At 44.4% G+C, this 27,234-nt stretch overlaps 1 protein-coding gene across 4 annotated transcripts in view; it reads left to right on the forward strand.

Annotated features, from left to right (window-relative positions):
- Positions 1 to 27,234, forward strand: part of GALNT17 (polypeptide N-acetylgalactosaminyltransferase 17) — a 211,656-nt gene that overhangs the window by 177,770 nt on the left and 6,652 nt on the right. For all 4 annotated transcript variants that reach the window (XM_027445904.3, XM_038165708.2, XM_072026183.1 and 1 more), the window contains 3 exons: positions 15,470 to 15,655; positions 18,952 to 19,089; positions 20,309 to 20,404. In XM_027445904.3, coding sequence (XP_027301705.1) covers positions 15,470 to 15,655; positions 18,952 to 19,089; positions 20,309 to 20,404 — 420 coding nt within the window. The remainder of the gene's footprint in view (positions 1 to 15,469; positions 15,656 to 18,951; positions 19,090 to 20,308; positions 20,405 to 27,234) is intronic.

Consider the following 27,234-nt stretch of genomic DNA (forward strand, 5'->3'; position numbering starts at 1 on the left):
TAAGGTTTATCCTTTGAAACTTGGCAATATGCTTCTGTAGCCTAACTTTCTTCTTCTGATTCAGCTTCTTTTAACTTTACTGGGGATCTTTGATCAGCTGAAGTAGAGACTGACCTTTAAAAGACTCATAACCACATCTTCCTTGTCCACCAACCTGTTGCTCTTACAGACCTGTATTTAGTCATCTAGTCTAGTGGAATCACATGATGGATGTTCCCATTTCCTCTATGGTCCAGGAAACCTAGAAGACATCTCAGACCAGGTTTTTAGTCTGGTACCTGTGGACACTGGCTGTCCAGGAATTACGTTACAGCATCTGCAAACTGGCTAGGAAACAAAAGTTCTTATATGCTATGTGGTAGTCTAAGTGGGACAAGTTCCTGAAGGGCTCTTCTCCTCAACTGGAAGATTTCACAGGGCTCAGAGATTAAAAACATATGAAAAACACTCATAGTATATATATTTATATTTCAAAAAGTCGGAAGAGTTCAACTGTACAAAGCATTCCTTGTATTTCAGTATCGTGAAGGGACCCAGCTGAGGTCCAGGCACTGTGGCACTAGGAGCCATCTGCATGGGTTGTGACAGCCTCTCTCCTCATGAGACTGTATCTCAGTTAAATTATACCATTTGTAAAAGGGGAGAACAAAGATAGATTGCACAGAAACAACTTGTCAAGCTGCTCAGTGGAAGAGCCAAGATGATATTTCACAACTTTTCTACCTTAGCCTAATGATGTCCTCACTGGAATCTCTGTATATCTGCACAGCTCAAAGCTGGCTGTGCTTCAAGGTAGGATCAGCTGCTTCATGAACGTGAAGTTGAGGTTAAAGGATGGAGGCTCCACAACCTCTTGTCCTGGTGCTGGATGCTCCCGTTGTGCATCCTGACTGGGATGAGCATAAGGAGCGCATGTGCATTGTAGTATGGATAGTAGGAAAGCAAAATTGTTACAGATCCGGAGCTCACTGTGGGGTGTGCATTAGAGAGAAGACAGCAGCCCTTTTGGGCTCACAGCCATGTACCCGATCAGCTGGTGCCATAGGCATGGAGAGGCTCCAGCTCTCCTATCTACCCCTCCACTCCCTGAGATACTTCCAGGACAACATTGTACATCTGCAGGGGGGAAATACGGAATTTGGGATATTTATTTTTTTTTCATAAACACAGTCAAAAATCTCAGCACCAAAGTGGTGGCTGGACTGCGTGGAACTTCAAGTTGGGAATGGCAAAGTTGAGAGCCTCTGTGTATGGATTAAGGGATGAACAAATAAAGGGGATGTCATTGTGGGAGTCTATTTCAGACCACCCAGCCAGGACGACAATGCCGATGAATTATTCTTTGCGGAACTAAGAGATGCCTCGTGATCAACTCCCCTTGTCCTTATGGGAGATTTCAACTTGCCAGACGTCAACTGGGATCACCACACAGCTGACACGAGCAAGTCCAGGAGGTTCATAAAGCACCTGGATGATAACTTCTTGGTGCAGGTGCTAAGGGAGCCAACTAGGAAAGGTGCCCTCCTTGATCTGTTGCTGGAAAACAGAGAGGGTCTTGTGGGAGACGTGGCAATTGGCGGCCATCTCGGTCGTAGTGACCATTAAGTGGTTGAGTTTAGAATTTATGGTGACAGAAGGAAAACTGGCACCAAAACTTCAGCCCCGGATATGGGGAAAGCAGACTTCAGGCTGCTCAGGGAACTAGTCAGCAAGGTCCCCTGGGAAGCTGCTTTTGAAGGCATTGGCATCCATCAGCACTGGTCAGTCTTTAAGCACTGCCTCCTCAAAGCACAAGATCAGGTGATTCCAAAATATTGGAAGGCAGGCAGGTGGAGCAGAAGGCTGTCCTGGCTGACCAGGGATCTTCTACTGGAGCTTAGACAGAAAAAGAAAGTGTACAGCTGCTGGAAGGAGGGTCAGGCAATGAGGAAGGAATACAGGGATGCTATTCGTGTTTGTAGGGAGAAAATTCGTGGGGCCGAAGCCCAACTAGAGTTGAATCTGGCCAAGTCTGTGAGAGACAATAAAAAAGGTTTTTTTAGATATGTGAACAGAAAAAGGAGAACCAAAGAAAACATAGGTCTGCTACTTGACAGGGAAGGTCTCATCACAGACAATGACACAGGCAAAGCAGAGATGTTTAATGCCTTCTTCACCTCCGTCTTCAGTGCTGATGTTGGGTTTCGGGACCGTGGGTGCCCTGAGCGGGAGGACCATGACGATGGGAATGACAGACTCCCAACCGACCCTGAACATGTGCGGGATTTGTTGCTCTACCTGGATCCATACAAGTCCATGGGTCCAGATGGGATCAATCTCAGGGTGCTTAAAGAGCTAGCTGATGTGGGACCTCTCCAAATTATTTTTCAATGATCTTGGGAATCTGGAGAGGTTCCAGTAGACTGGAAGCTGGCAAATGTTGTCCCAGTTTTCAAGGGTAAGAAAGAAGATCCCAGCAATTACAGGCCTGTCAGTCTCATGTCAGTGCCTGGTAAAATTTTGGAGAAGATGATCCTTGAAGTTTTTGAAGCGCACCTGGGGGACAATGCAGTCATTGGTCTCAGCCAACATGGGTTCATGAGGGGTAGGCCCTGCCTAACAACTTTAATTTCCTTTTATGATAAGATCTCCCATCTAGTTGACCAAGGGAAACCAGCTGATGTGATCTTTTTGGACTTCAGCAAGGCTGTTGACATGGTTTCCTATAGGATCCTACTGGACAAAATGTCCAGCATACAACGTAACAAAAACATCATACAATGGGTGAGCAATTGGCTGATGGGCAGGGCTCAAAGGGTTGTGGTAAATGGGGCCACATCTGGATGGTCACTAGTGGGGTCCCTCAAGGCTCCATTTTAGGGCTAGTCCTCTTCAATGTCTTTATAAATGATTTGGATGTAGGACTAGAACATGTTTTGAGCAAATTTGATGATGACACCAAACTTGGAGGAGTTGTAGACTCTTATGGGGGTGGAAAGGCCTTGCAGAGAGATCTGGACAGATTGGAGAGCTGGACGATCACCAACCACATGAAGTTTAACAAAGGCACCACAGTACAAGAAGGACATGAAACTGTTGGAGAGTGTCCAGAGGAGGGCAACGAAGATGGTGAGGGGCCTAGAAGGGAAGATGTATGAGGAGCGGCTGAGGGCACTGGGCCTGTTAAGCCTGGAGAAGAGGAGGCCGAGGGGGGACCTCATCGCAGTCTACAACTTCCTCGTGAGGGGGAGTGGAGAGGCAGGTAACCTATTCTCTGTAAACACCAGTGATAGGACCCACGGGAATGGTGTTAAGTTGAGGCAGGGGAAGTTTAGGCTGGCCATCAGGAAGAGGTTCTTCACCAAGAGGGTGGTCGCACACTGGAACAGGCTCCCCAGGAACGTAGTCACTGCACCAAACCTGTCTGAATTTAAGAAGCAATCAGACTGTGCACGTAGTCACATGGTCTAAACTTTTGGGTAGACCTGTGCGGTGCCAGAGTTGGACTTGATGATCCTTATGGGTCCCTTACAACTCGGGATATTCTATGATTCTATGATAAAGCTCTTGCACGCACCCATCAAGTGCAGCTTTGTGCTAGACGGATTCGCAGCAGGGAGCCTGGTTTGTGTGTGTGTAGCTTAACCTTCAGCCAGGGCCCAGGGCGGTGGCTAGGCACTGTGCCAGCACAGAGACCCCCTCATCCATCCCTTCGGGAAAGCAGGACAGGAGGGATGTCCTGGTGGAGCAGCTTGTGGCCTCTCTTCTGCTGCACGACAGCCATGTGGTGCTGAAGTCAAGCAGGGACAGTGCAGAGCTAACACCTCACGGGGGTCTCACTGCCACCAGATTGCCCCGAAGAGGTGCAGTATAACAAGCACAGCGGCTAGCTGCCCTTTTGCTGCGTGAACAACCATTAGTGGTCATGCTCTGTGGTGTCCACGCTGTGAGCAGACCCCAGGTAAGCAGAGAGGTGTGGCAGAGGCTTTGTGGCTGGGATTTTGGGAGCAGGGCAGTGCTGAGATGTGCTCCTGGGGAAAAGTGCTGGCTGAACAAGGTGACGAGCTCTGCAAGTAGCCAAGGTGATTTTTCAAAACTGTTCTGATTTCTACCTTGGCAATTTGGTCCCACAGATCAAAGGAGCAATTTGTGGTGTGTGTTACAGGAGGACTTAAGGTGAAGCAGCATGCTTCCTGGGCAGCCACAAAGGGCACCGTCCTGCTGCAGCATGGGGCATAGGAGCATGATTGATATTCTGTGGGGGATGGCCGAGGTATTCGTGGCTGTGCTGGGAGTGGGTTACTGCTGCTCTTTGGGGCATTAATGCCATCTCAGATATCCTAACAAAGTTGTGACCATGCTATTTGGTTGGGCCACACTCCACAGTGCAAGTATGTGCTGCCTTTGCTGGGCTGGGCTGAATTAGATTAAGGGAGGGCACATGCAAGCAGCTTTGCCAGCAGATCTGAAGGATTTCCGTCAGGTACCCTGTGGATCTTTAATTATGACTAGTAATCCAGATGCATAAGTTCATTGGAGGTAGGGAAAAAATGCTTTTGGTAAAGAGAATCCAGCTGGGTGCTGGGTAGCACCTGAGTGAAAATGATCAAGATGCCTTTGCCTCAGTCGTGCCCCTGGCACAGTCCCTCTGTGACTGGAGCACCTAACACCCAGGCACACAGATGTGTCCACAGCAGCCCTTGTCAACACCATGTGAATCCTTTGTGAATTTGGCAGAAAGCTCTGAGTGTTGGTGGTAAGAGAGAAAGAGCTGAAATCCTGGCTTTGGGAAAGACACCAGGAATTGTGCTGCTGATCTTAGGGAAAGCGGGACTGCATACCCAAACAAGGCTTTGATCAGGGTTAGGTTTTACAGGGGCAGTGTTAATTAATGTTGGTATTAAGAAAAATAGGAGTGCAGCTCTGTTCTGAGGTGGTGCTGGGTGTAATAGGAGGAAAACCCCACTCTGCATTAGATGCATTTTTATTTCCATCCTGTCCAAATCTGTCCTCACTCACTGCACAGCCTCCGTCTTTTTGGCCATTGCTTTTGTGTGGTAGTTGAAGGGTTGAGCTTCTGGCTGCTGTGTGAAAGTTCAAGCCCTCTGAAGTCAGAGACCAAGTGACCATGCAACCAGCATATGTCCACACCAAGGGAATGCCATGGTCTTGATTAAACCAACATCTAAAGATTGTGAGTGTGAGCCCTGGCCGCTTGCTCTGGAAACTTCAGAAGATGAAAGGGAGAGTCCAGCTGGACAGGCATCAAAGAAATTGGATGGTCTTAGAGTAGGTCACGAATAGATCAAGCAGCTGTGCTGCAGTTATCCCCTGAATGCTGCCCCCAAAGACAAGGCTTCCAAATGTAAAATCACAGCTCCAACTCGGAGGCTTTTCTGCCCTGAAGGGAAATGTTTTGGGAGTTGGCCAGACTTGAAGGAGTAGTGTTCAACAGATGAAGGCGCCTACCACTGTTCAGCTGAGCAGCTGTTGGTAGGTTTTCCGTCTTAAAGAGCCTTTGCACAATGCTTCACCTGCACGTGTTCCAGAATTTTAAAAGAGATTCTTAGCGGAGGCCAAAGGCTGTCTGTGACAATCAGTTATCAGCGGTTCTGCTGATGATAGCTTCAGAACCACGGCAATTGCTCAGGCTTCAAACTTTCACACTTGCTTTGACTTGCAAAGTATTCATTATTTCAAAGCACAAGACGACTCCATTGAAGAAGGGATTTGAACAGTGCCATAGAAAATAAGCAGATGGCAGAGTGAATGGCAAAAATATGACCAAATGGCCCCAGTCTCTAACCATCTGGTTTGGACCTGCTTTTCCCGTTTTAAACTTGCACACATAAAGTTTGCTTGCAGGAGACAAATTTTACTTGTCCTACATGAGCTGCCCATAGATAATGGCTAAAATGATGGTCAGGTGTGTGTGGCAGCTTTGCATCGCTCCCTCTACGTCTTCTGGGCATCAGTTCTGAGCATTTCTTCCTGTCTAACACATGGTCAACTAAAACCCAGTAATAAGGTTCGGAATGGAGCATTTTTCAAAGGAGTGTGCATTCCTTTGAAAAAGGACCCTCTGGTCCCAATGCATCCCTCCTGTTTGGAGGTGCCTCTACCTTTTTGGTGGCTGGGTGGCAGCAGGCTCCTTGTGCTGGGGAGGACTGGAGCCTTTGAAATCCCTCTTTACAGGAGCAAAATCAAAAACCGAGGTAAGGAGCCTTAGGGAAACCTGATAGTTTGTTTCAACACTCGGGTTTGGTGTTCTGGCCAAGCCTAATGAATGAGAAAGACCATAGCAAAAACATCTGAGAGCTTAGGAAGCACTGTCAGTCTGGCTTAGAGCACTGACAGGGCACAAAGTCCCTCATGCCCGTGCCTGTCTGTACGTGCTCGTGGGCATTTACACCAAATAACAGAAACGCACAGATGCTGCATACATTTCCTCCCTCTATATATGCATATTCTACTTTTGAATTCATTAGCTCTTCTTTTTGATGGGTTACTTGAGCAATTTTCTGCAGCGAGGATAGGCTGAGTTGCATTAAATCATATCCATCTATGAGCATCTATGTAGGAGCTCGGCTTCCTTCCCATGCCTTCATCCCCCATCTGATGAGAGGATATCTATAATTACCGATCACAAAAGCCGCAGTTTGTGATGTGCTGGAGTTAAGACAACTGGAAGGCTAGGAGAAGTCGGTGAGCTGTCAGCTCAGGAGCTGCTCTAGCATGCTCTGCCTCTCTGTGCATAAATAATTCTGTTTCAGAACTGCCTCTTATGGTTAAAATGCTACATGACACCTTCCCCCCCTCCTGCCGCTCCCCACGTGGAGTCGTGTTAGTCCAGAGAACAGTCTATGGGTAATTTTCTCTAAAGGCTTTTTGTACATGAAAAATAGATCAAAATTCTGTTGAACTATTTATGCTATTTCATTTTTACAGCTTTGACAGAAATGGTAGAAATGGTAATAGGAGAATGCGATCAAGATGCTTTTGGTATGTTACTGGCAATAAAAACAAAAAATGAGCAGCCTCCAAATAGATTGGGGTCAAATCCTGCAGGTAAGTTCTGTCTTACAAGCGTGTAAAGCCTGAAGTGTTCTTAGCCTTCCAACAGGGCTTACAGGTATTGTTGATGCTAGTTTTAGGCACTTGTCTTTTATGGGTCTGTAATAATCTTTGCATTATACTATTACAACATAATCAGGTCCTTGTCGTGCTGCCAAGACTGATCAGATAACATCAGCGTACTGAGGAATTTTCCTACTAAACATATTAGGAGAGGCCCATGTTTATACCACAATAGCTGTGAACCACTTCAACACATAGTTGAAGCTCTGTGCTCTGCAGGACTGCACGTCTCACCCATTTGGGAGCTGGTGATACAAATTTTGGCTCCAGCCAAGGCATGGAGTTCGGGTAGGAGAACATCTCTGCAGTTTCATCAATCACTTGTGAGAAGTGGATTTAAAAATGCTCCATTCCTCTTTAAAAAACAAAACAAAACAAAACAACAAAAAAAAAAACACTTTAGAAAATGTTAAAATGACAAAGCTATGGTAATTCTGGTTGCTGTAGTTCAATTTTAAAGTAATTAAAGTATCTCTCCTGGTGTGCTGAAAAGTGAAATGCTGCATTTTCTGTTTTTCTGAGCCAGGGGGATGTGGACACTTGCCCTTAAAGCTAATCCTCCCTGAGCTGTGCTTTGTGATTGGAGTGTTTTAAATATAGCCTGCCCCCAAACCCATTCTTACGCACCTTATCAGGCAATAAAGCCAAATCAATACCTATTGTAGCCAGGAACGATGCACTATTTAGAACAGGTTATGTTGGAGTTGTTGGAGGAGCACAGCATAAATTTTTCATTGGAAAAGCCTAAGGTTTGAGCAAACACAATTACGGTTTGGATGTCTCATTCTCCTTGAACTGTGGCAGCACAGAGAAATCACTGCTTTGCATTGACTTGAAGCTTGCTTTATTCTAACATCTCCAATATGTCAAATGTTAAACTGTTTATGTTTCTTGCAGAGTTAAGAGGATGAAAACCATTGCTATTACCTAGTATTGCTGTAGGTTAGGATTTGTGGAGTGAATTTTGCACCTGGGTTCCACTTCTATTTGGCATTTTTAAATGGCCAATATAGCAGGAATGACTTCAGTAGTCCCAGCAGGAAAGCTAAGACATTTGGGCACTGGATAATCTGGGCAGTTCTGGGGTTGGTCTGACACAACGTAAACAAGAATCTGTCCAAATCACATCATCCAAGAGGATAAAATGTGAAACAAGTAATACCCCGCCCCCCAAAAAAAGAAAAAGAATTTATTATTTTAAATGTAGTATTACCCTTTCATCTAACTACCATTCTCTGCTTGACTGGATGTTGTCTGAGGTAACCAGGCTAGGATATGGACCACTGAGGAGGGAAAATCATATTTGAAAGAAGTGATCCTGTTGGAAAGGGTTTCCATGGCCTCATGGAGAGAAAACACGTCTACAAGATTATCAACAAAAATCCTTTCCCCGTTTCAGCTGTAGGATGCAGAGTCTCTTTCATTTCTTTGTGGAGGTTTCAGAAGTAATTTATTGGTTGATCAGGATGAGCTTGTCTGAAGATTTCCATCATGAGGAGGGTCCCTGTTTGGTCCACAAATACAGACATTGCCCACATGGAGCTTCCTTTTTCTGAAGGCAGTGTACCAGATGGTCTGGTTGTTGGTCTTGGCTATAGCTACAACACTGCATCCCTGCTGGATGGCTATAGCACAGTGGCCACAAAGGTTCACTGCTTTTACATAAATTATCACTCCACCAGTCATCCTGCAATGTGATCTGTGAAAATCCAGATATGCAAAGTAAAAGACAATCCTCTTCAAGGAGTGTTTGTGTCCACCTGCAGAGATTATGAATACTAAATTCTGCTGCAATGGAAGTAAAACATCCCTCGAAAGAGATGGGTTTTCTTTTCTTTTTTTTCCCTGCTCTGTGTGGTTTCTTAACTGACTTTCATGCAATTTAAAGTAACATTTCTTCTACAGTTCTTGCTGTGATCACTATGGTCAGGTAGCAACATTCGCAGTGGCTTGAGGCAGCACTTCAGTGATGGTATGCCATACAGCACGTACATACATTTATATTTATATCTATAAAATAAAACATAACCCAGTTTGCTGGTTATGAGTCTTGCTACTTCAGATTGTCACCTGCGTGACAATCAGTGCTGTGATTGTAGTGCTGTGAAGCTGTGTATTTACCAAAACAGGTAAGTTCTTTCTAGAGAAGATAAGGCCAGCACAGCACCTTTGCTCTGTGCTGAGGGTGTTTGGTACCAGGCAGGCACTGCGTGATCCCTGTCTGCGGAGGGACTTCAGCTGTAAAGTGTGGTTGTACCCGCTTCCATCCAGGGAACAGCAGCGGCCATGCTTTGGGTACAAAGGATCACGGAGGTTTTGGGGAAGACCCTTCTTGATCTCATTCCTGACCTCTCTTCTGCTCTGACAACTTGGGCACCAGGACGCTGGAGCAGAAGGTTGGCTTTGGGGACGTCCCCCTGGGTGCCCCTCTGCGGGGCAGGTGCTCCCACAGGGACGTGGGACAGAGCACTGCCCTAATGGGAGTGGAGAGGGCAGAACTGCTTCAGATACAGTGCTAGAAATGGATCTGGGAGCGTGTTGTTTCTTCTGACAAAGGAGTAATTTGGAGAGATACCCTATCTCAGAACCATATGAAGGAGCTTGTGGAGAAATGATTATTTCTTTGCCTTTTCTTTTTCTTCCTTTTTTTTTTTTTTTAACGTTTCTCAATTTTATTATTTAGGTCTTTGTTCTGATGTGTTCCATATTATTTTAGCTGCCCTGGCTAATTGTGTTTTTCCCTTAACTTAGGAAGTTGCTTTTAAAAGAAAGGAGGGGGGTGAAGATAAGGCAAAGCTGTTAAATGAGAAATCTATTGCTAATTAAGGTATGGTTTTGCTAATCACCTTAAAAATGAACTTATCAGCTGGAAATGCCTGGAGTTTGTGTAATGAAAGTTAGGAGCATTTTTCCCCGTTTCCTTCTGTCACAATACATTCGGAGATTAAAAGTTTACCTTGTAGACTTACCCTGACACCATTAGACATGTTGTCTCTTTGCATTAACTGCAGGCAGGCTCGAGCTGTTCTAGGATATAGTTTAGTCTGAATAGTTAAAATTTGGCAAAGTTATAAGCAACAGAAGTCAGGATCCTGTAATGGGAGCTGTCAGTGCTCATTGTGGAAATCACACCAAGCTTCAGCTCAAACACTGCGTTTAGGACCCAAGATAGCTGCTGTCCCTTCTTACTTTTTATTATGATTATTATTAATGATATCCCATGGGTGAGGAGGATGCACAGCATTACATAAAAAGCCACCCAGGCAGTGAGATGGTTTTTCATACTGGGAGGCTGATGTTTGAGAGGAGGAGGTGCTACACTCCGGCAGGACATGGTCCTGATGCTGGAAGGGGCAGGATCCTAATTTTGCCCCTGATGTTGCAGAAGCCCTTCTCTTTTTCTGCTGTCAGCTTTCAGTGAAAAAAATAAAAATAAAAAAAAAAAATCAAATGGTGAGCCTGATTTCCTTGGTACTCCTTGTGGCCATAGGAGAAGTGGTGCAATGTACGACTTGTTCTCATATCCCAGGGGAAGCAGCCCCTTTGTCAGTATTTTATGAAGAAAATATTCTTAAGGATTTTATTTTCTGTTTCTCTGCCGGCGGGCACCATGGCATAACAAATACTGGTTGTAGCAGGCTGAGAAGGAGAGCGAGGTTTTCTAATTGCACCAGCAGTGTGAACCCCAAAGGGGGACTCACATTTCTAGCCCTGCTGGGAAGGCCAGACAATGCCTCAAACCCAGTGTAGTACAGGACGGGTTCTTGGTACCCTCCTGGGCAGTGAAACTCCTCTGTGGCACCTTTTTCCACCTGTCTGGCTCTGTTGATGGTAGGCAGATTGTCCTAAGTCCTTTTGTTTAAATAACGCCCCTCAAGAGTAATTGCTGCCTGTGGCAGGCAGGAGCAAAGCAAATTGATAGCTGCAGTGATTTTTGAAGGCCAAGGGGATCATGGCCAGTAATTGTTCTTAACTGCTTCCTACCTGGGAAATTGTTTCTGTGGTTGCTGGAATGAGCAGGTCAAGTGAAATTGGGATTTTCCTTTTTCTTTCCTTTTCCTTTTCCTTTTCCTTTTCCTTTTCCTTTTCCTTTTCCTTTTCCTTTTCCTTTTCCTTTTCCTTTTCCTTTTCCTTTTCCTTTACTTTCTTTCATCTCTGTCACTCACACAAGGGACCACCTGTATGCTGTGTTTTGTGGGCAGTGTCCTGTTCTCCCTCCTGTACCAGGAGTGCATTAACAGTGGTGGATGCCTGGTGCTCCTCCCTGGGCTTGCCAGCAGACCTGGTTTCCCTGGAGCCCCGGGATGCCCGCAGCCGCTGCAGTTACTGGCGGCGTGGCCATCATTAGGGATGAAGACACATGAAGTGTTCTGCATGAGCAACATGAAAAGAGCTCTGATTTTGCCAGTGGAGGCCTGCAGGCTGATGGCAGAGGAGATGCTGGTGCCTTGCCTGGGAGCTGGGGGAACGGGATGCTGTTGATGTGGCCGTGTGCTGCATGCTTGCACCAACTTAGGTTGGAAAGGACATTTAGGTTAGAAAGGACAGCTAAGATCATCAAGTCCAGCCACTAATTTAGCAGTGCCAACGTTCAGGTGCACCTGCACAGGAGAAGCTCCTGGACCCATCTAGAAGCCCTACTGCTGCACTGCTGTGTGCCAAATCTGCTCCCCGTTCTGGTTACCCGTGGTGCAGGTCAGTGTGATGCCGGCTCTTTGGTGAACGCTTTCACACACCAGTGACACCTTCAGGCTCCCAGAGGGTACTAGAAAGCAAAGCTGGGTCGCCCCAGCAAAAGCAAGGCGATGCAACCTCATGCTAACCCAGGGGTTGCCTCCCACATGTGCAAATGCTTCTAGAAAGTCGATGCCTGGTGCCATTTCAAGCCGCAGTCGGAAATTTCGCAGCTTGAGAATTGCCGGTTTTCCACGCTGAATTCTTACAACAGTGACACTTTGCTTGGGGAGTAATTGCAAGTGTTTTACCCAGCAGCTTTCTGTAAAACACATCGAAGATCTCTGGGTGATGGATTTGTTTTCTGTTTGTTTCTCAGGGACTTCTTTACTAGAATGTAGTGTTAACTGGTTATTTATAAACGCAGGCATCTCTCCGTACATTTGATTACTCCTGTGTGTAGACTGATGGAGAAGTTACTGAGTCACTGTCATTTACTGGAGGGGAATGCTTCTATTTTTAATCCTGCATCTTTTTATGGGTGGATGAATGGCAAGCTAATGGTTGTGTTGAAATTTGAATGTCAGAAAACAAGGGAAACTTGTGACTTGCTCATCGTGTTTAACCTGCTATGTTGCATACTCCATCTTGAGTCTTTAAGCATGCCTTTACATGCTATCTATGCATATTTTTGAATTGATTTGATTGCAATTTGTTCCTTTGTAGCAAGCAATATAAAAGAATCTGCCATATTAAAGAGGCTAAACAGGAATTAATTTTACAATAACTTATTTTTCTCATAGGTCTCAATATTGTACTTCTCTCGATTACCCATCTTCTAAGAAACAGACAATTCTCAAGAAATTATCAAAAAAACCAACATGCTGGACTGATGGCCCAGCTATAGCTGTTAGTTGCAGTAAAGAGAATATCCTAAGGGATTTCGGGTTTATTTGCTATGAATAGGATAGACAACACCACAAATAAACCTGCCCTGAGGGTCTGTGTGCCAAGGGAGAGCGCCTGGCCCTTGCCCATGGCACGTGGCCACCAGTGGCCGAGATGCGAGGCAATGGTCTCCAGCCCTGCCGGCGGGGTGGAGAGCCCTCTGGGACCTTTTGGTCACAGTGCCTCACAGTTCCTCTTGCGTCGGAGCCCAGAAATCAAGGTCTGGGGCATTTCTTGGTGCCTTTTACTGCTCCACGGCTGTGGTTGTTGCAAGGATAAGGCATCACACTGAGCATGTAGGGCCAGGGCACCTCTTGCTCTGTGCCCACAGGGGATGTCTCCTGCATTGCTGTCCCTGCAGACCTGTCCGTGTGTGGTTCTGCACATCCAGAGGAACAAAATGTCACTGCCAGGCCACCTGGGAGCAAGCAACATCTTCCTGATCCACAGCTCGTTCCTCTGCTCAGTGGGGCATCGATGCCAGGGGTGACTCGGCCACTCCCCAAGGAATGTTCCCGTGTTCTCTTTGCTCCTGTTGTTGCCAGCAGAAAGGTTATAAAAGCCTTGTAGAAGCAGTTAGATGTTTTTCTTTATAATGACAATATAGGATTTATTTAGGAGATAATAGAAGTATGGTCTTTCCTCGCATAAGTGCCTTTTTTGAATTAATTTTTTATTGATCTCTCTGGAACTGGCTTGTGGATACGTATATAATCAATGCTGTTTTCACAAAGCCCAACTCTCTCTCTGTTTATTGCAATATGCGTGTTTCAAGATCGTTTGTACAGACATTCCAGAAATCTGGGAAAGCTGTCTAGCATAAAACTATGTGAATTATTTAAATAAAACACAAAAAGGCAATATTGCACCCTCACTACCAGAAGCAAACTTGCTGGAAAATGTCATTATAACTGCGTGATGGTTTTAAAGTTCTCAGAATAATTATTTTGCTCTCAAATCGTGATAGAATCTTACAAATCCCCCAGACTACAAAACTGGGTGGTGCTAGATATCTCCCAGGACTGGCAGCTTTATGCAGCATTACGGATGAAGGCAGCAGCTTTGTGACCACCACAGGCAGGGCTCAACGCTCCTGTTTCACCCAGCCACTGAGAAACTAAAGAATTGACCGGGCAAGAAACGTGGATGATTTCTGTCAAAATCTTGCCTTGGTAATATTCCTTAAAAAATATATCTGAACTTGCACCAGAGGTGCTCCAAAATTGTATGTAAAGTCTTCGGAATGGTCAAACAGCAGAACTGGAGTAAGACCAGAGGTTTTTTGTTACGTGCCAATGCAACAGCTAATAAAAAGGCACCCTATTTTTATGACTTGAGCCCCTGTGTTCTACAGCAATCCAAGTGATAACAGCAGGAATGCCCAGATTATCACAAGGAAAAATGTTTACCTGCTGCACTGCCTGTTACTGTGTCACTGGTGCCTGGAGGTGCATGTGCCATGCACTTGGTGTGCTAAAGCAGCCATTTCTTGGATTTAAAAGAGCAGCTGATACAGTAGTTAACTAGTTAAGCCTTTCTAATGTGTTTCAATTAATATATGTGTCATTTGGATGTCATTAGGATGGGAAGGTGCAAACAATGGGTTTGGGCATACCATGGCTCACCCATTGCTAGATGTGGGCCAAAATGCCAAATGCCAGTGTGATGCTGCTCTCTTGGCTCTTTTTTTGACCCCATGAGGCAAATGGGGTGAAGATTTTATTTTATTTTATTTTATTTTATTTTATTTTATTTTATTTTATTTTATTTTATTTTATTTTATTTTATTTTATTTTATTTTATTTTATTTTATTTTATTTTATTTTATTTTATTTTATTTTATTTTATTTTATTTTATTTTATTTTTTGGTAAGGCAGAGGCGGCCTGGAGGATCCTTGTGGTGCTGGGAGAATGTATAGAGCAGGGTCAATAAAAATTTAGGGAATACAGATGGGATAAAAGGTGGTGAGCCTGGATGAGAGCCCAGAAACACTGGGTGTTACAACAACTGTGCAAAAGGGTAATGCAGAGCAGACTGCAAAATAGGCGAAACTGGGATTATTAGGCCTGCCTGGCATATGTATTTATAATGATTGCCCAGTGCCTGGTGTCCTGGCTACGGGTCTTTAGTTTCTGATAAATAACTTCTTGGTGAAGACAAACAGGGAGCGAAGAATTCAGGTATGGTGAGTCTTTCTGCAAATTCCCTTCATGTGTGAGAAAAAGAAGATCTCAAAATATTTTATTAACTTGTAAACTGTGATTTAAGGGAATTTTAAACAGCATGTGAAAGAAAAATAATGAACAAATGTTTTCAAGTGGGAGAAATCTGTCCCTGCCATATGTTTCACTGAGTCATCCCTTCCACAGAAGGAAATGTTGCAATTGTTTGAACTGTTCGAGTCACTAATCCTTTTTATTTAGTAGAAACATCTCTGTAAACTCGGCACCCAGTGCTACAACGCATTAGTACCACGTGTTGGATGTAGTCCTGATCCCACCAACATCAACATGTGCTTTGCTCTGTCTGGGTACAGGTTAACTTCTCCCTCTGGCTTGCTATTGACCCAAGGCCAAACCTGGCCATGGGTTTCCACTTGCAGCTAGATGATGCGATGTTCTGCACTCATCAGGAGGCTGTAGAAACCACAAAATTTCCTTTCTTTTTCATTAATGGACCCTCTGCAGAGAGCCCTGTGCTGATGGAAGTGGTGTTTGGTTCTGTTGCAGGTGTGGCTCTGCGGCGGCAGCATGGAGGTCCTGCCCTGCTCCAGGGTGGCTCACATTGAGCGCAAGAAGAAGCCCTACAACAACAACATCGGTTTCTACACCAAGCGCAACGCCCTGCGAGTGGCTGAGGTGTGGATGGATGACTACAAGTCCCATGTCTACATTGCATGGAACTTGCCTCTGGAGGTATGGGCATTGCGCCCTTCTCTGAGTTTTTGCTTCACTGGGTCAAAATCGTGAATGATAGAGCATTTGGTGCCCCTGGGTGAAGGAAAGCCTTAAATACCTTGGGTCACATCCTTAGCTATGGAAGCCAGCAGAGCTCCCTCAGCTTTGATGGAGATGCTGCAACACCAGCAGAATTTGAGGGGCTACTTACGGTTCGCATCAACTTTGTCATGGTGGTTTCTCAGTCTTAAGTCTGTATTGCAGAGTTCATCTCCCCATTGAGTGATTACACAGCAAAAGTTTATGTCATGATGCTGCTCTGCAGGTGGAGTCTATCAAATAGGTTGGCAGATGATGATTAATGATGGTATCACTAGTACTTGAGTGTCGTCCCCTGGCTTGGGCAGGTCCATGCCATGTGTGGGCACACTTAAGCTCTCCCAGCACTGGGAAATGTGAGGCCATTGGTGCTTAGAAACCATGCCCAAAGGTTAAGGCTGGTTGGTCACAAAAAGTTTCCCTCCCAGCGGCACCATGTTTGTGCAAGTAATTGAAGAACACTCTCTTTCTGAATAACTTAGATTGATTCCTGTGCAGAAATGTTTAGACTTTCCTAGATCTGATATGTTATTTTTCATATAAATCCTGTCTTGGTGCAGCATGGTGCATTCGGAAAACCATGGCCAATGAGAAAGGTTGACCATGCCCAAGGGACAGATGCTGCATGTGGATCTCTCTAGGTGGTTCCCTGCATTTCTCCATAAAGATCTCTAAGCTCCAGGAGGACTTACTTCTGCTTACCTCTGGTCTTTGTGCATACTATATCTAAATCACAAAGCCCAAGACCATCTCCTGCCTCCCGGCTCCCACCACTGCTGTTAGGACTCTGGGAGCAGCCCAGGGTGGGCCAGTGCCCCTGTCTGCAGCCTCTGGTCCTGCCAGGAGGAGAAGGGGCTGTGGAGGAAGCTGTGATGCTCTCCAGGTGGTGGGGACACAAGGATTTGGGATGCCCTGCAGAGCCTGATGCCATTCATTCCCCTTGTAGCGTATGTTAGCATGAGCATCGGGCTGCGCTGTAGATATGCAAGGAAAAATGATGCCAGGAGTGGCCTGACCCCTTGTGAGCAGTTATTTACAGACACTCTTTTGGTGCTAGACATAAACACAAAATAGTCACACCTTGCAGATCCAACCCGGCTGAGAGCTGCTTTGGGCCCGATCCTGCTGCAGCAGCATCCCCAGCTGGCAGCACGGTGCTTCAGGGCATTTTGAAAAGCATTAAACACAAACTGCTGCTGCTGTTAGAGGAAAGGTTACATCTGGGGAGGTTTCCTGGCATTTAGAGCCATGGTGGTTGCAGCTTTGTACTGCATTAGAGAACAGCGGGCACCTGGGAAGGGCTGATTAGCTGCCTGTGCTGCCGGTCTGTTGTACTGGGGTGGTGGAGAGGCTGGGATCAGTTTGTTGTTGGGGAATAGGTGAGTGGAGAGGGAAGGAGATGCTGGCTACCCAGTGAGTGGCAGGAGAGCACTGGGTGTGCTGGGTGCTGCTCCAGCAGAGCGGGACTGCGAGCTTTTAAGCCCTCCTTAAAAACAGGCTGCAAGATCCCAGTGTAGGTGGGTAGGGCTGGAAAGCTGTCGTGGGTTCAGACCTGATGCCCACACTGCTTCAGGTTGAGACATGAGGCACCCTGCTCCTGCTCAGGAGAGGCTTTGGGATGCAGCACAAAGGGATTCACACACAGCGTGGAGCCACAGGTCCCCTACATTTCTGAAAAGGCAGTGTCACATGAATCAACACTACAGGTGGGTTTTCTGAGTTATCCTAAGAACTATTTTTTTTTTTTTAATGTAGGTTTTATCAGTAAAATCAAGATTTAATTTCAGAGAAGCCTTGTTTGACAGGTGGTATTGTGCAGGGGGTTATGAATATACATTGAGTTATTTTGCAATGCCATTATGTACAAAACAAAGCCGATCCCCATGCTCTGAATATTTCAGTTGTTGACTGATTTGTGCTCCTGCTTAGCCTCACATCCCAGCTCAGCTCTTCAGATTTCAGCCTGTCCTACCCGTCTACACTGAATCAACTTTATTTTTACCTGTGAGCTAGCAGTCACAGATTAAAATGGTGTCTTTTCTAAAGCAGAGTGAATAATTCATTAGAAGATCATTACAAGCATTGTAATGGAAAATTGCTTTTCCAGCTATAGTTAATGATCACTGGAAAAGACAAGAGCAGGAGCTAAAATAGAGTAGAAACCCAGACACCTGTAGGAAGGAGGAAAAGTGGCTGCTTTGTGCATTCCTTCACCTGTCTGCTGCATTAGTTCCCCAAATTCTGTAATGGAATAAAAGGTTAAAGAGGAGCTGCTCTCTTCAGCCCCTGCTCCTGGCTCCTGTAAAATTATTCTCCCTGGGACAGATATTGCAGCTTTGTCTGCTTTTAAATCAACTTGAGCAGTGGGGTTCCTCTGTGTCTCCAGGGAGACTATTTCACCATCTAATTGTCCAAATTGTCAAGAGGTTTTTCTGAGGTTCAGGCTCATCTTCCATTCTCCTGTGATTTTTATCCTTTGTTCTTAGCTGATTCTTATATTTGAATCTTAAGTCTTCCCTTTTGTTAAAAATTCTATTTTTCCCTTATTTTATACCTTTGTAACCATTCTGTCCTCTGAGTTGCCTCTTGAAAGAGTCTCACACCCTTGGCATGTAGGGGAAGGGTTTTGGTGCTTGGTGCAATGACGGGGATTTTCTTTCCCAAGATTCAGCACGTGACCATCTTTTAAACCCTGACATAAATTTACTGTTAAGCTCTTCTGGAATTCTGCTGTCAGTGGGAGGTGAGATATTTTAAAAATACTTCATTCATTGTTCCTTTTGAAAAATTCCATCTTTTCCAGACTGTTCTGAAGCCACGGGGAATCATGGGGAAGCTTTGCCACTGCTACCCTGTACTTCTCATATTTCCTTCACAATCTCTTCCTTGTTTTCTCCTTTTGGGTTCTCTTTTTAAATTACCTCCCAGGACCAAAGTGCTTCCAGCTTTATTCTGGTGGCTGTGAGAATGCCTTCACAGGGAAGTACGTGTCATCTCCCCACTGTGACTCTCTGAAGTCAGGCTTCTCGGATGATAATTTCAGTCTTGGACACGCCTGCCAAAAGTCCAGGGCACAGCTTCTGTGTGGAGTTACTTAACCTTTGGCAGTTTTAAAGTGGATTGGAAATGATAGCAAGCACCAGTGAAATGCACTCATTTTCTCTTTTATTTTAAAGAGGAACCATTCAGTGATATGATATGTCTCTGTTTTTCAGAATCCAGGTATTGACATTGGGGATGTCTCTGAGAGAAAAGCTTTGAGGAAGAGCTTGAAGTGTAAAAATTTTCAGTGGTATCTGGACCACGTTTATCCAGAAATGAGAAGATACAACAACACCGTTGCGTATGGCGAGGTAATTACAGCTGGTACATTCCGTAGATGTGACTGGTAATTTTTACAGCTGGTGAGGCTCTGATGACAAGAAGCCTCAAAGGAGTTGAGCATGAATCAAACCTTCCTGTTTCTGTGTAGTTGTATAGGTGTTTATAAATCTGCTCACAGTTTCTTGTGAAAACCTATTTGGGGATCTATTTCTGATCTTGGAGACCATACATAGTAAAATATTTTAATACCTTATTTACTGAATTGACACAAAATTATCTGTATTACCTATTGAGTCAATGGATTACGCAGCTGAATGTATATTTTTAACAAAAAGTTGTTTTATAAAACCCTTTGGCTTACCCTCAGCGTAATTTCTCACATGGTCTCTATAGGATACAGTGCATTGTCACAACAGCTTAAGGATGAGATAAAGCAAGGAGACTTAATTCAATCTCTATTGGCTTTGAGACAGTACTAGGAATATAAAAACAGGCATTTATGGGGACTAATAATACTCTGTTGTAGTAGGCCTCACGGAATAGTGGCAGTTGAAGAAGGCTTTTTGAAGCACAGCTGGAGTACCCCGGATGGGCATTAATTTTAAGAAAGTTTTCTTATCAGAGTTTAATGACTTCAAGCTAACCTGCCCAAACAAGCAATATTTTAAAGGCATTATTTCATTACAGTTGCCCAGCGTAGCGAAACTGGAGAGAGGGGATCTTTGCCTTCACAGACCTGGTGGTAGGGTTTGCAGCATGAGTCCAGCACTCTCATGCTCCTTCTGAAATGTGTCTTTGAGTACTGAGCCACCTGGTTTGCCAGCTCTGCATCTCCTCTTGCATCTTTCTGATGATTTGAAGGGGTTCCTTGTGCTATCTGGACTTCTTTATCCTGCCTTGTTGAACACTTTGGCATTTTGATGGAATACAAGCAATTCTGCATTGATTTCAGGCTGCTGGCAACATGCTGACAGTAATCTAAAAATATGTTTGTTACCACCACACATGACCAAATACAAAGGAAACTGTTCAAGGAAAGTTGGTTCTTTTGAATGGTGATTATTATATAAAAGCAGTCATCATTAGGCCTGTATTTAAAGAAAACATATGGCATGCTAAACCTTTCTCTGCCTGATTATGGCCTGTGATATAGTACCATGTACTCTTTCCATGGCCAGACATTGCTACGTATCAATTCATAGCTTATCTCTGAAAACATGTAAACATGCCCTGTTTATTTTTTTACAGCTTCGAAACAACAAGGCGAAGGATGTTTGCCTTGACCAGGGCCCGCAGGAGAACCACACAGCAATATTGTACCCGTGCCACGGCTGGGGACCACAGGTGAGGAGTCTGCATGTGCCAGGAGCAGACAGAACCTGGCAGAGGCTGGATGGACAGAAGAGAGAGTATGGATGTGCAATGTGTCTGTTGGCTTCACTCTCAAATGTTTAAGGCCATGCTTCTTTCTTATTTAAAAAAAAAAAAAAAAAAAGATAAAGAGATGCATTTTCCCAGCTACTTTTAGAGCTATTTTCTGGATTACCATAATCATGGCAGAGTTGCAAGTAAAAGCGTAATTTGAAAACATTTTCCAGACAAGGGTAAATAATGCAGAAAACAAATGGCCAATGAACAGAGCAGAGCACACACCAACAGAGCATTTTAAGACTTTTCTTTTCTCCTACCCAGCAGACTAAAAAGGTACCAACAGGGAAAAGAAAGCAAACAGTGCTTTTTGATGGGATGATAATTTACTATTTCAGTGGGGCTGGGCTTCACTATAGTGTTAGTTTTCTAGCACTTCTTTTGTCTCTCCAAAATCTTAGGAGCAAACCAGAAGCTTTTTAACCTAATTTCAAGCTCATCCTAGATAAAAAGTCATGATTACAAGATTCACTCTACATCTCTTATCTTTTGGAGGATTAGTGAATGTGTGAAATAATCAAAGTTAGTGATTATGAACTGATTTGGCCTTTTTCATAGTTGTATCTCTCACTGTGTTTTAAAAGAAGGCAGCACGGGAATGCTGCTGGTTCAATAGCTGTAGAGAATAGAACAAAACAGAGTGCTCTGCTCTCTCTGTCACTGCTGCAGCAGACTCTGAACTGGACTTCCAGGATCTGCAGGCTCCAGATGTAACTTAACCATTTCTGTGTAAACTTTTCCTGTCTATTTTTCCTCTTATCTCTGCCTATATCCCCACCTCGGTGTTTTGCCTAAATCACATGATTTCTTTTATGTTTTTCTTTCTGTATGCCCACTGGCCGTCTTCTTGACATGCAGATCCCCTAGTACAATGCCCTTATCCCCTCCAGTCTTTAAGGAGAAAATACAACATGTCTCGTTTTAGTCTGGAGGCAGAGTGGCTGTCTTATGGTACATGTTTTTTTTTTCCAAGAATGAGGATGTGATTTTGTTTTTCTTCATTGCCAAAATCTTGCCTGGCCTCCCTAAAGCCACAGTGTAGCAGCACTTGTTCTTCCAGCGCTTCATCTCTATCTAGTGAGACCCTGGCTGGTTATCACCAGAATATAACAAGTGTATCTGACTTCAGCCTCCTGCTTTTGTTTGCATTTCCTATGTAAATGCTGTGGCTATTTATACTGGAAATGTAGCTGAGGTGGGGAATTTGCAGGTAACGGGCTCTGCAATCTCTGTGCTTGCCCAGTGACTACTGGCAGTGGGTGGAAATGGGACAAACTCCTCTGTGACAAGGCAGTTTCTTCCATTGCTTTTATTCCATTAGTAAGTCTGTGCACACTACCAAACTGGGAAACACTTCCCGGCTGCCTTCTCTGGATCAGCCACGTTTGTACTGATCATCTACTGATCTGCTTAGAAACTCATGCAAAACTGTACCTGAAAAGCTGTCTGATCACTGAGTTGCTAGGCAGAAGCCATCGTCCTCATTCTCGTGAAAGAAGGTGAGGTGTGCCACAGGAGCAGAGCCAGGACACTTCGTATGGTGAGATAGGTCCTGCCAGTTGCTCTCCATTGCCAAGAGGACGAGTTTCACACAGGAAACTGAACATGGATTTGGGTGAGGTTAGGTGAGACAAACACATCCCAGTTGTGCCAGGATGCTGAGCTGGGTATATTTAAGGCATAGACAGAGTTTTCTATTTATTTGCAGGAGAACATCTGCCTTGGCATGTTTTAGCAAAAGTTTGCCCTGGCAAGACATGCATCCTGGTATCTGCACTCTGTGGGTTATGTTCTTCAATCAGATAGACCCAGTGTGTCATTCCACCCTTTGCTAGCTCAGTATCGTGATGTACGTTAGTCTAACATTGGCCAAGCCTTCCAACATGTTCGTTTAACATCATAACCCCAAACCAGAGCTGTCTGTGCTGGCAGATGACTGAGGGTTTAGGCTGAGATCAGCTCTATAGGCATGTCTAACGCGTTGTGAGCACCTAAATCCTGTTAAAGTTGTTGTGTGACAGTGAACTGCTGCAATGAAGCAGCACAAGAGGTGACACAGCAATGAGTAAAGACTCAAATCCAGCTTGCTGATAAACTCTGTTTGACAGATTTTCTATGCCCTTAAAGGTAAGATGCTGCATCAGACCTGCAGTGTGTCCCAAAAGTGCACAAACTATATAAAAATGCTCAAGAGCAGTGGTTGAACTCCTGATCCCAAGGGCTGCGTAAGCCTGCCCAGTACCTCTGCTCTGGGTCACTTTGGTCTCCATGCAGGTTGGGAGAGGAGAACTTCAGTTTCCTTCATAAAGTTGCAAAAGAAAGCTTAGCACTGCATGTGCATTCATTAAGACCAGAACTGTGGAAATAGAACATAATCAAAACCACCCAATTAAATGCCTGCAGGTATTTGCATAATAAAACACTGCCTATAAAATTTTCTCCCATGAATCAGAAGGAAGAGCAGGGAAGGGAAGGGAAGTCCCTGCTGGAAAGTAGAGTTTCTCAATATATCTGGGATGATTTATTGAGCAAATTTCATATAAGGATCAGAGTTTTCCAGTTGAAACAGAAGCTGCTGTGACCTGTTCACTGGCTCCAGTTGAATTCTAACCCATTATGGGTTGTAGCCCATCTTGGATATGGGTGTTGGTTGTTTTGTTTTCTCTTTGAATACCAAAATACTGAATACCAGAGATATGTCAACTCTTGAAAACTGAACTTTCATTGGCCACTGCAGATGGTAAGTCTGTCTCCTTCACAGTGCTTGTACAACGCGTACATGGGAGGAAGTCTTCACAAGGTGGTGAGGTAGTGGGGAGTTTTGTCTAAATCTCTGCCTGCAAAATAACGCTAGCATTACCCTTCTGCTGACATAGGCAGAAGGGCAAGTTGTAGACTGAGGTGGAGCTGAGTGGGGACTTAGAGCTGCAGGGTATGGTAGCTCTGACAGCCTTAGTGGGTATCTCGGGGTCCAGTGTGCTCAAGGAGGGTCATTTTTAGCTAGAAAATATACAGCTTCAAGTGACAGGAATGTGTAAAGAACCCATTCTCACAATAAAGTCATGGTCAGCTTTCCAGGTTCACCAGGACTAAGTAATTCCAAAGCACACCTCAGCCTGAACTGCAGACTTCAGGAGCCACCTGAGCTGACGAAGGGGCCACGGGGCTCCTTTGGGGTAGAGACAAATCTCACTTTGGTTTATCCTTGCCTTTAAACACAGATCAGTCATCTGTGGTTGATCAAGTCACTGCTAAATATAACGTGGCTGTTGCTTAAACGCACACAATTTTTTCTTAAATGGCACAAACTGCCTGTTAGACTTTCTGGATGGAAACTTAAGCCTCTAAGTGCATTATAATATGAGAAACTGCATTAGTCTGACATTGCCTGCTAACCCTGGACTTTAAGATGAATGACTAAAAGCAGATGATTTGTGATTAAACTTAACAATGTTTTCTCTTCCAACCTGGTGTTCTGAAATAAAGCACCGCAGTGCTCTTGGTTCCCTTCAGTTCACCTGTTGTGCAAGCTCAGTGCAGGCTTTTCTTCCTGGTCTTCCATCTCCACATCATCTCTTCCCTCTCCAGCTAAGAACCAGTTCTTGGTAGTTCTTCTGTTTCACGATACATGCAATTAGTTTAACTCCTTGAAAACGCTTTTTAAAAGTAGCTATCAGTGAGTGCAGAAGCTTTGAAATCAGCCTTTTGTAAAAACACGGGTGCGGCACAAAAGAAATTGGACTTTCATTACTATAGTTTAATTAATGGGCTGCGTGTTGTAATTTATTACCGGGAATATAATTAGAGGTGATGTAAACACTTCGTTCAAATAGCTCACTTACTGAATATAGATATATATATATGTAAAAAACACAAGGACTTGCAATTCCTGTTGGGTTTTTAGCATGCTGGTTGGTGCCTGTGTTCAGGTAGTGGCTTGCAGTTTCCCTTCTCCCTTTGATACTGAGGCCCGTCACATCCACGCTTAAATGTTTCCCAATTGAGGAGCAGGTTTGTTGGCTCAGCTAGTGAGGGTAAGCGTGTACGGAGAACATATTTTTATTTACATTTATTTACATTTTTACAATGCAAGGACAGTGGTGTCACCACTCATGTTCCCTGCCACTGAATAATGTTGGGATTTCAGTAGAAACCTTCACTTTTTGTAAGCTGCCCATCCCCACACCTGTCCACTGTGGCTATGGTATGCCTGTGGATGAGCAGCCTGAGGCACAGAGAGAGGGCACATGACTCTTGGGGGAGAGAGTTTTTCCATTCAAATCAGGGCAGCTTGCATTATGTCTTGAATTTCTGCTCACTCTGCTGATGGCTGATAATCAGTTCAAACTAAGTATGTAGTTTATGGATGGTTGCAGTTAGGTACAATGGATCCCATAGCTAGTGCTGAATGTGGGTGAGAACCTGGCTTTTTCTCACAACACTTTTGTTGTAGTATCTATTACTGGGTGAAATTTTTGGGGTTTTCTTCTGTTTATTTTCCCTTTACCTTCCCAATTTCCCTGTTTTCATTCACTTCCAGGTCAAATCATTCTCAGATTTCAAGATGAAGTATCCTTTTATCCTGTAATTATATTGAACATGCTCTTAGATTTTTTTTTCCTGATGGCTTCATCTTTTAAGTGATACATCATGAAAACACCTTGCTGTAATGATGTATCACACTAATAATATAGTAATACTTCATTGGAGTGACAGAACGATGGTGATATATTAACATGATAGAAAGTACTATAATACTATAAAACTTAAGATAATGTTCACTCAGCAAAGCATTTCATTTAATTATAGGATAAAATATGTTTTGCCCATTTAAGCATCAGAACTTGGGGACAAAACCGTCAATACTGAGATCATCCGGGACACTGCGTTGTCAAGGGTGACAAAACAGCACATCAGATGAAATTGGGCTAAGGAGAAAATAAAAAAGTTGCTAATTGAAGATTGCTCACTGCAGAAAGGAAGCTAAACAACCCTAAATTATTTTCCAATAGAGTCAATGAAGGTCATCGAGGCTTTTATTTCCCAGGTGCTAAGATGTCTAATTAACTTTCTCCCATCCCTAAGACACAGCCAGCCAGAAACAATAATCAAAGAAGATGTATTGGTGGTGCAGGTTTGTTGATAGGAGATCAGCCTGAGTGATTCATAGGGCATGTGTGCAGCAACAAATTGTAGGGCCCAGAGCCTCATTTCAGGGTCCGAAGCCTCTTTTTTTTTTTTTTTTTTTTTAATTCCAGACCCCCATTGTGATGGCACAAATCCTCATTCTCAGGTTCCAGAGCCTCATTTGTTCAATCACCTTTTTTTTTTAGTATCCAGTAACTCAGTTAGAGATCGAAACCTGCCTTTTTATAGCCTAAACCTGGAGATACATTTGGAACATGCTGTAGGTATGGATCTGTGTTTCTCTCTGGGGATGTGGCCATGGGCTACTTACACAGATCAAAGGTTTCAAGACCTCAAGATAAACCACTTTTAAATGGCTAGCTAGTTAGCATTTTCAAGCTGTTTTTCTCTGGTCTGTCCTGTTGGTCAGTCTGTTTTGTCTTGTGCCCTGTGCTAGGCTGAGTAACTCCTTCAGGTGCCTTGCTTGGTCTGTGTCCTTGAGGCTAACACTGCCTCAAGGCAAAGAGGTGTGGATCACTGAAAAGGGTAGGTGTGTAATATTTTAGGGCAAGTAGAGCAGAATTGAAAGTTGAATAATTTCAGTGATTTGCCTTTCCTCAAAGCCAGGAAAAAAAGGGTTTGTTGCATGAAATACCACTGGTTCTTACTGGTTATACGAAGTGGACTATACTTACTGTCACTGGAAAACCTGTAGGTAAAACCTCCTTCTTCATCTATGAAATCATTTACTTCATAAAAGACCCACTTTTGCTACCTTTAAGCACTGTGATGACCATGTGAGGAATGGGAGTAGCCTTGTTCCAACACTTGCTGACGGAGGTGGCATTTTCAGGGTGCCTGACGTGACAACAGGATGGGCAGTCCTTGCAAGGCATTTGAGAGGAGAAAAACAGTGTGGTCCAACAGGCAAACCCTTGGTGGAAGAGCCTTCCTGGCGCCTCCAGGAGGAGCTGTGAGGATGAGGAGGAGCAGAGAAGAGCCAAGACCTTTCAGGTGGTGCCGGGTGGATCGGGTGTGCTCCTGGGCAAGAGGGCAGGATTTACACAGTTGGGTTACGTTGCTGAGACTCGCAAACATGGTGCAGAGCAGCTTGGAAGGAACTTACTGAAATCATGCCCGTGGTCCTTCTTGTACTGCCTTGAGCCAAAGAGCAGTGTTACCCTGGATATCACTATGAGCACTTGCTGTGTCGATCAGGCAGAACGGAGTAGCCTTCGCTCATTCAGCTTTCATATGTAGCTGAAGACCAGATTCTCACTGCTTGCCTGGGGCTGCGCCAGCCGCAATGAAGCAGGAAGGTTTGCTTGGGCCGCTGAGTTGTTGAGATGGTGAATTGGTGCAACTGCTCGGAAGGCTTTAATGGCAATGGCACATGTAATTTATTGATAATATAAAGCATTTGTCTGGCATCTTTGGTTTCTAAATAAGGCTCAGGTCTTATGCAAGTGATGAGCTGTCTGGAGCTGCTCTGTAAGATGTTGGTCAGTGTGGTGATGTGACACTTCCCATCTCTTTTTAGGCAGAAAAAGCTGGTTAGCTCCCCAGAGCAGCGTGTGGGGCCATCTCAAATATCAGCCTCAGTTCTTCACCCCCTGCTT

Source organism: Anas platyrhynchos, chromosome 20 (genome assembly GCF_047663525.1).
Source record: "Anas platyrhynchos isolate ZD024472 breed Pekin duck chromosome 20, IASCAAS_PekinDuck_T2T, whole genome shotgun sequence".
Classification (NCBI taxonomy): domain Eukaryota; kingdom Metazoa; phylum Chordata; class Aves; order Anseriformes; family Anatidae; genus Anas; species Anas platyrhynchos.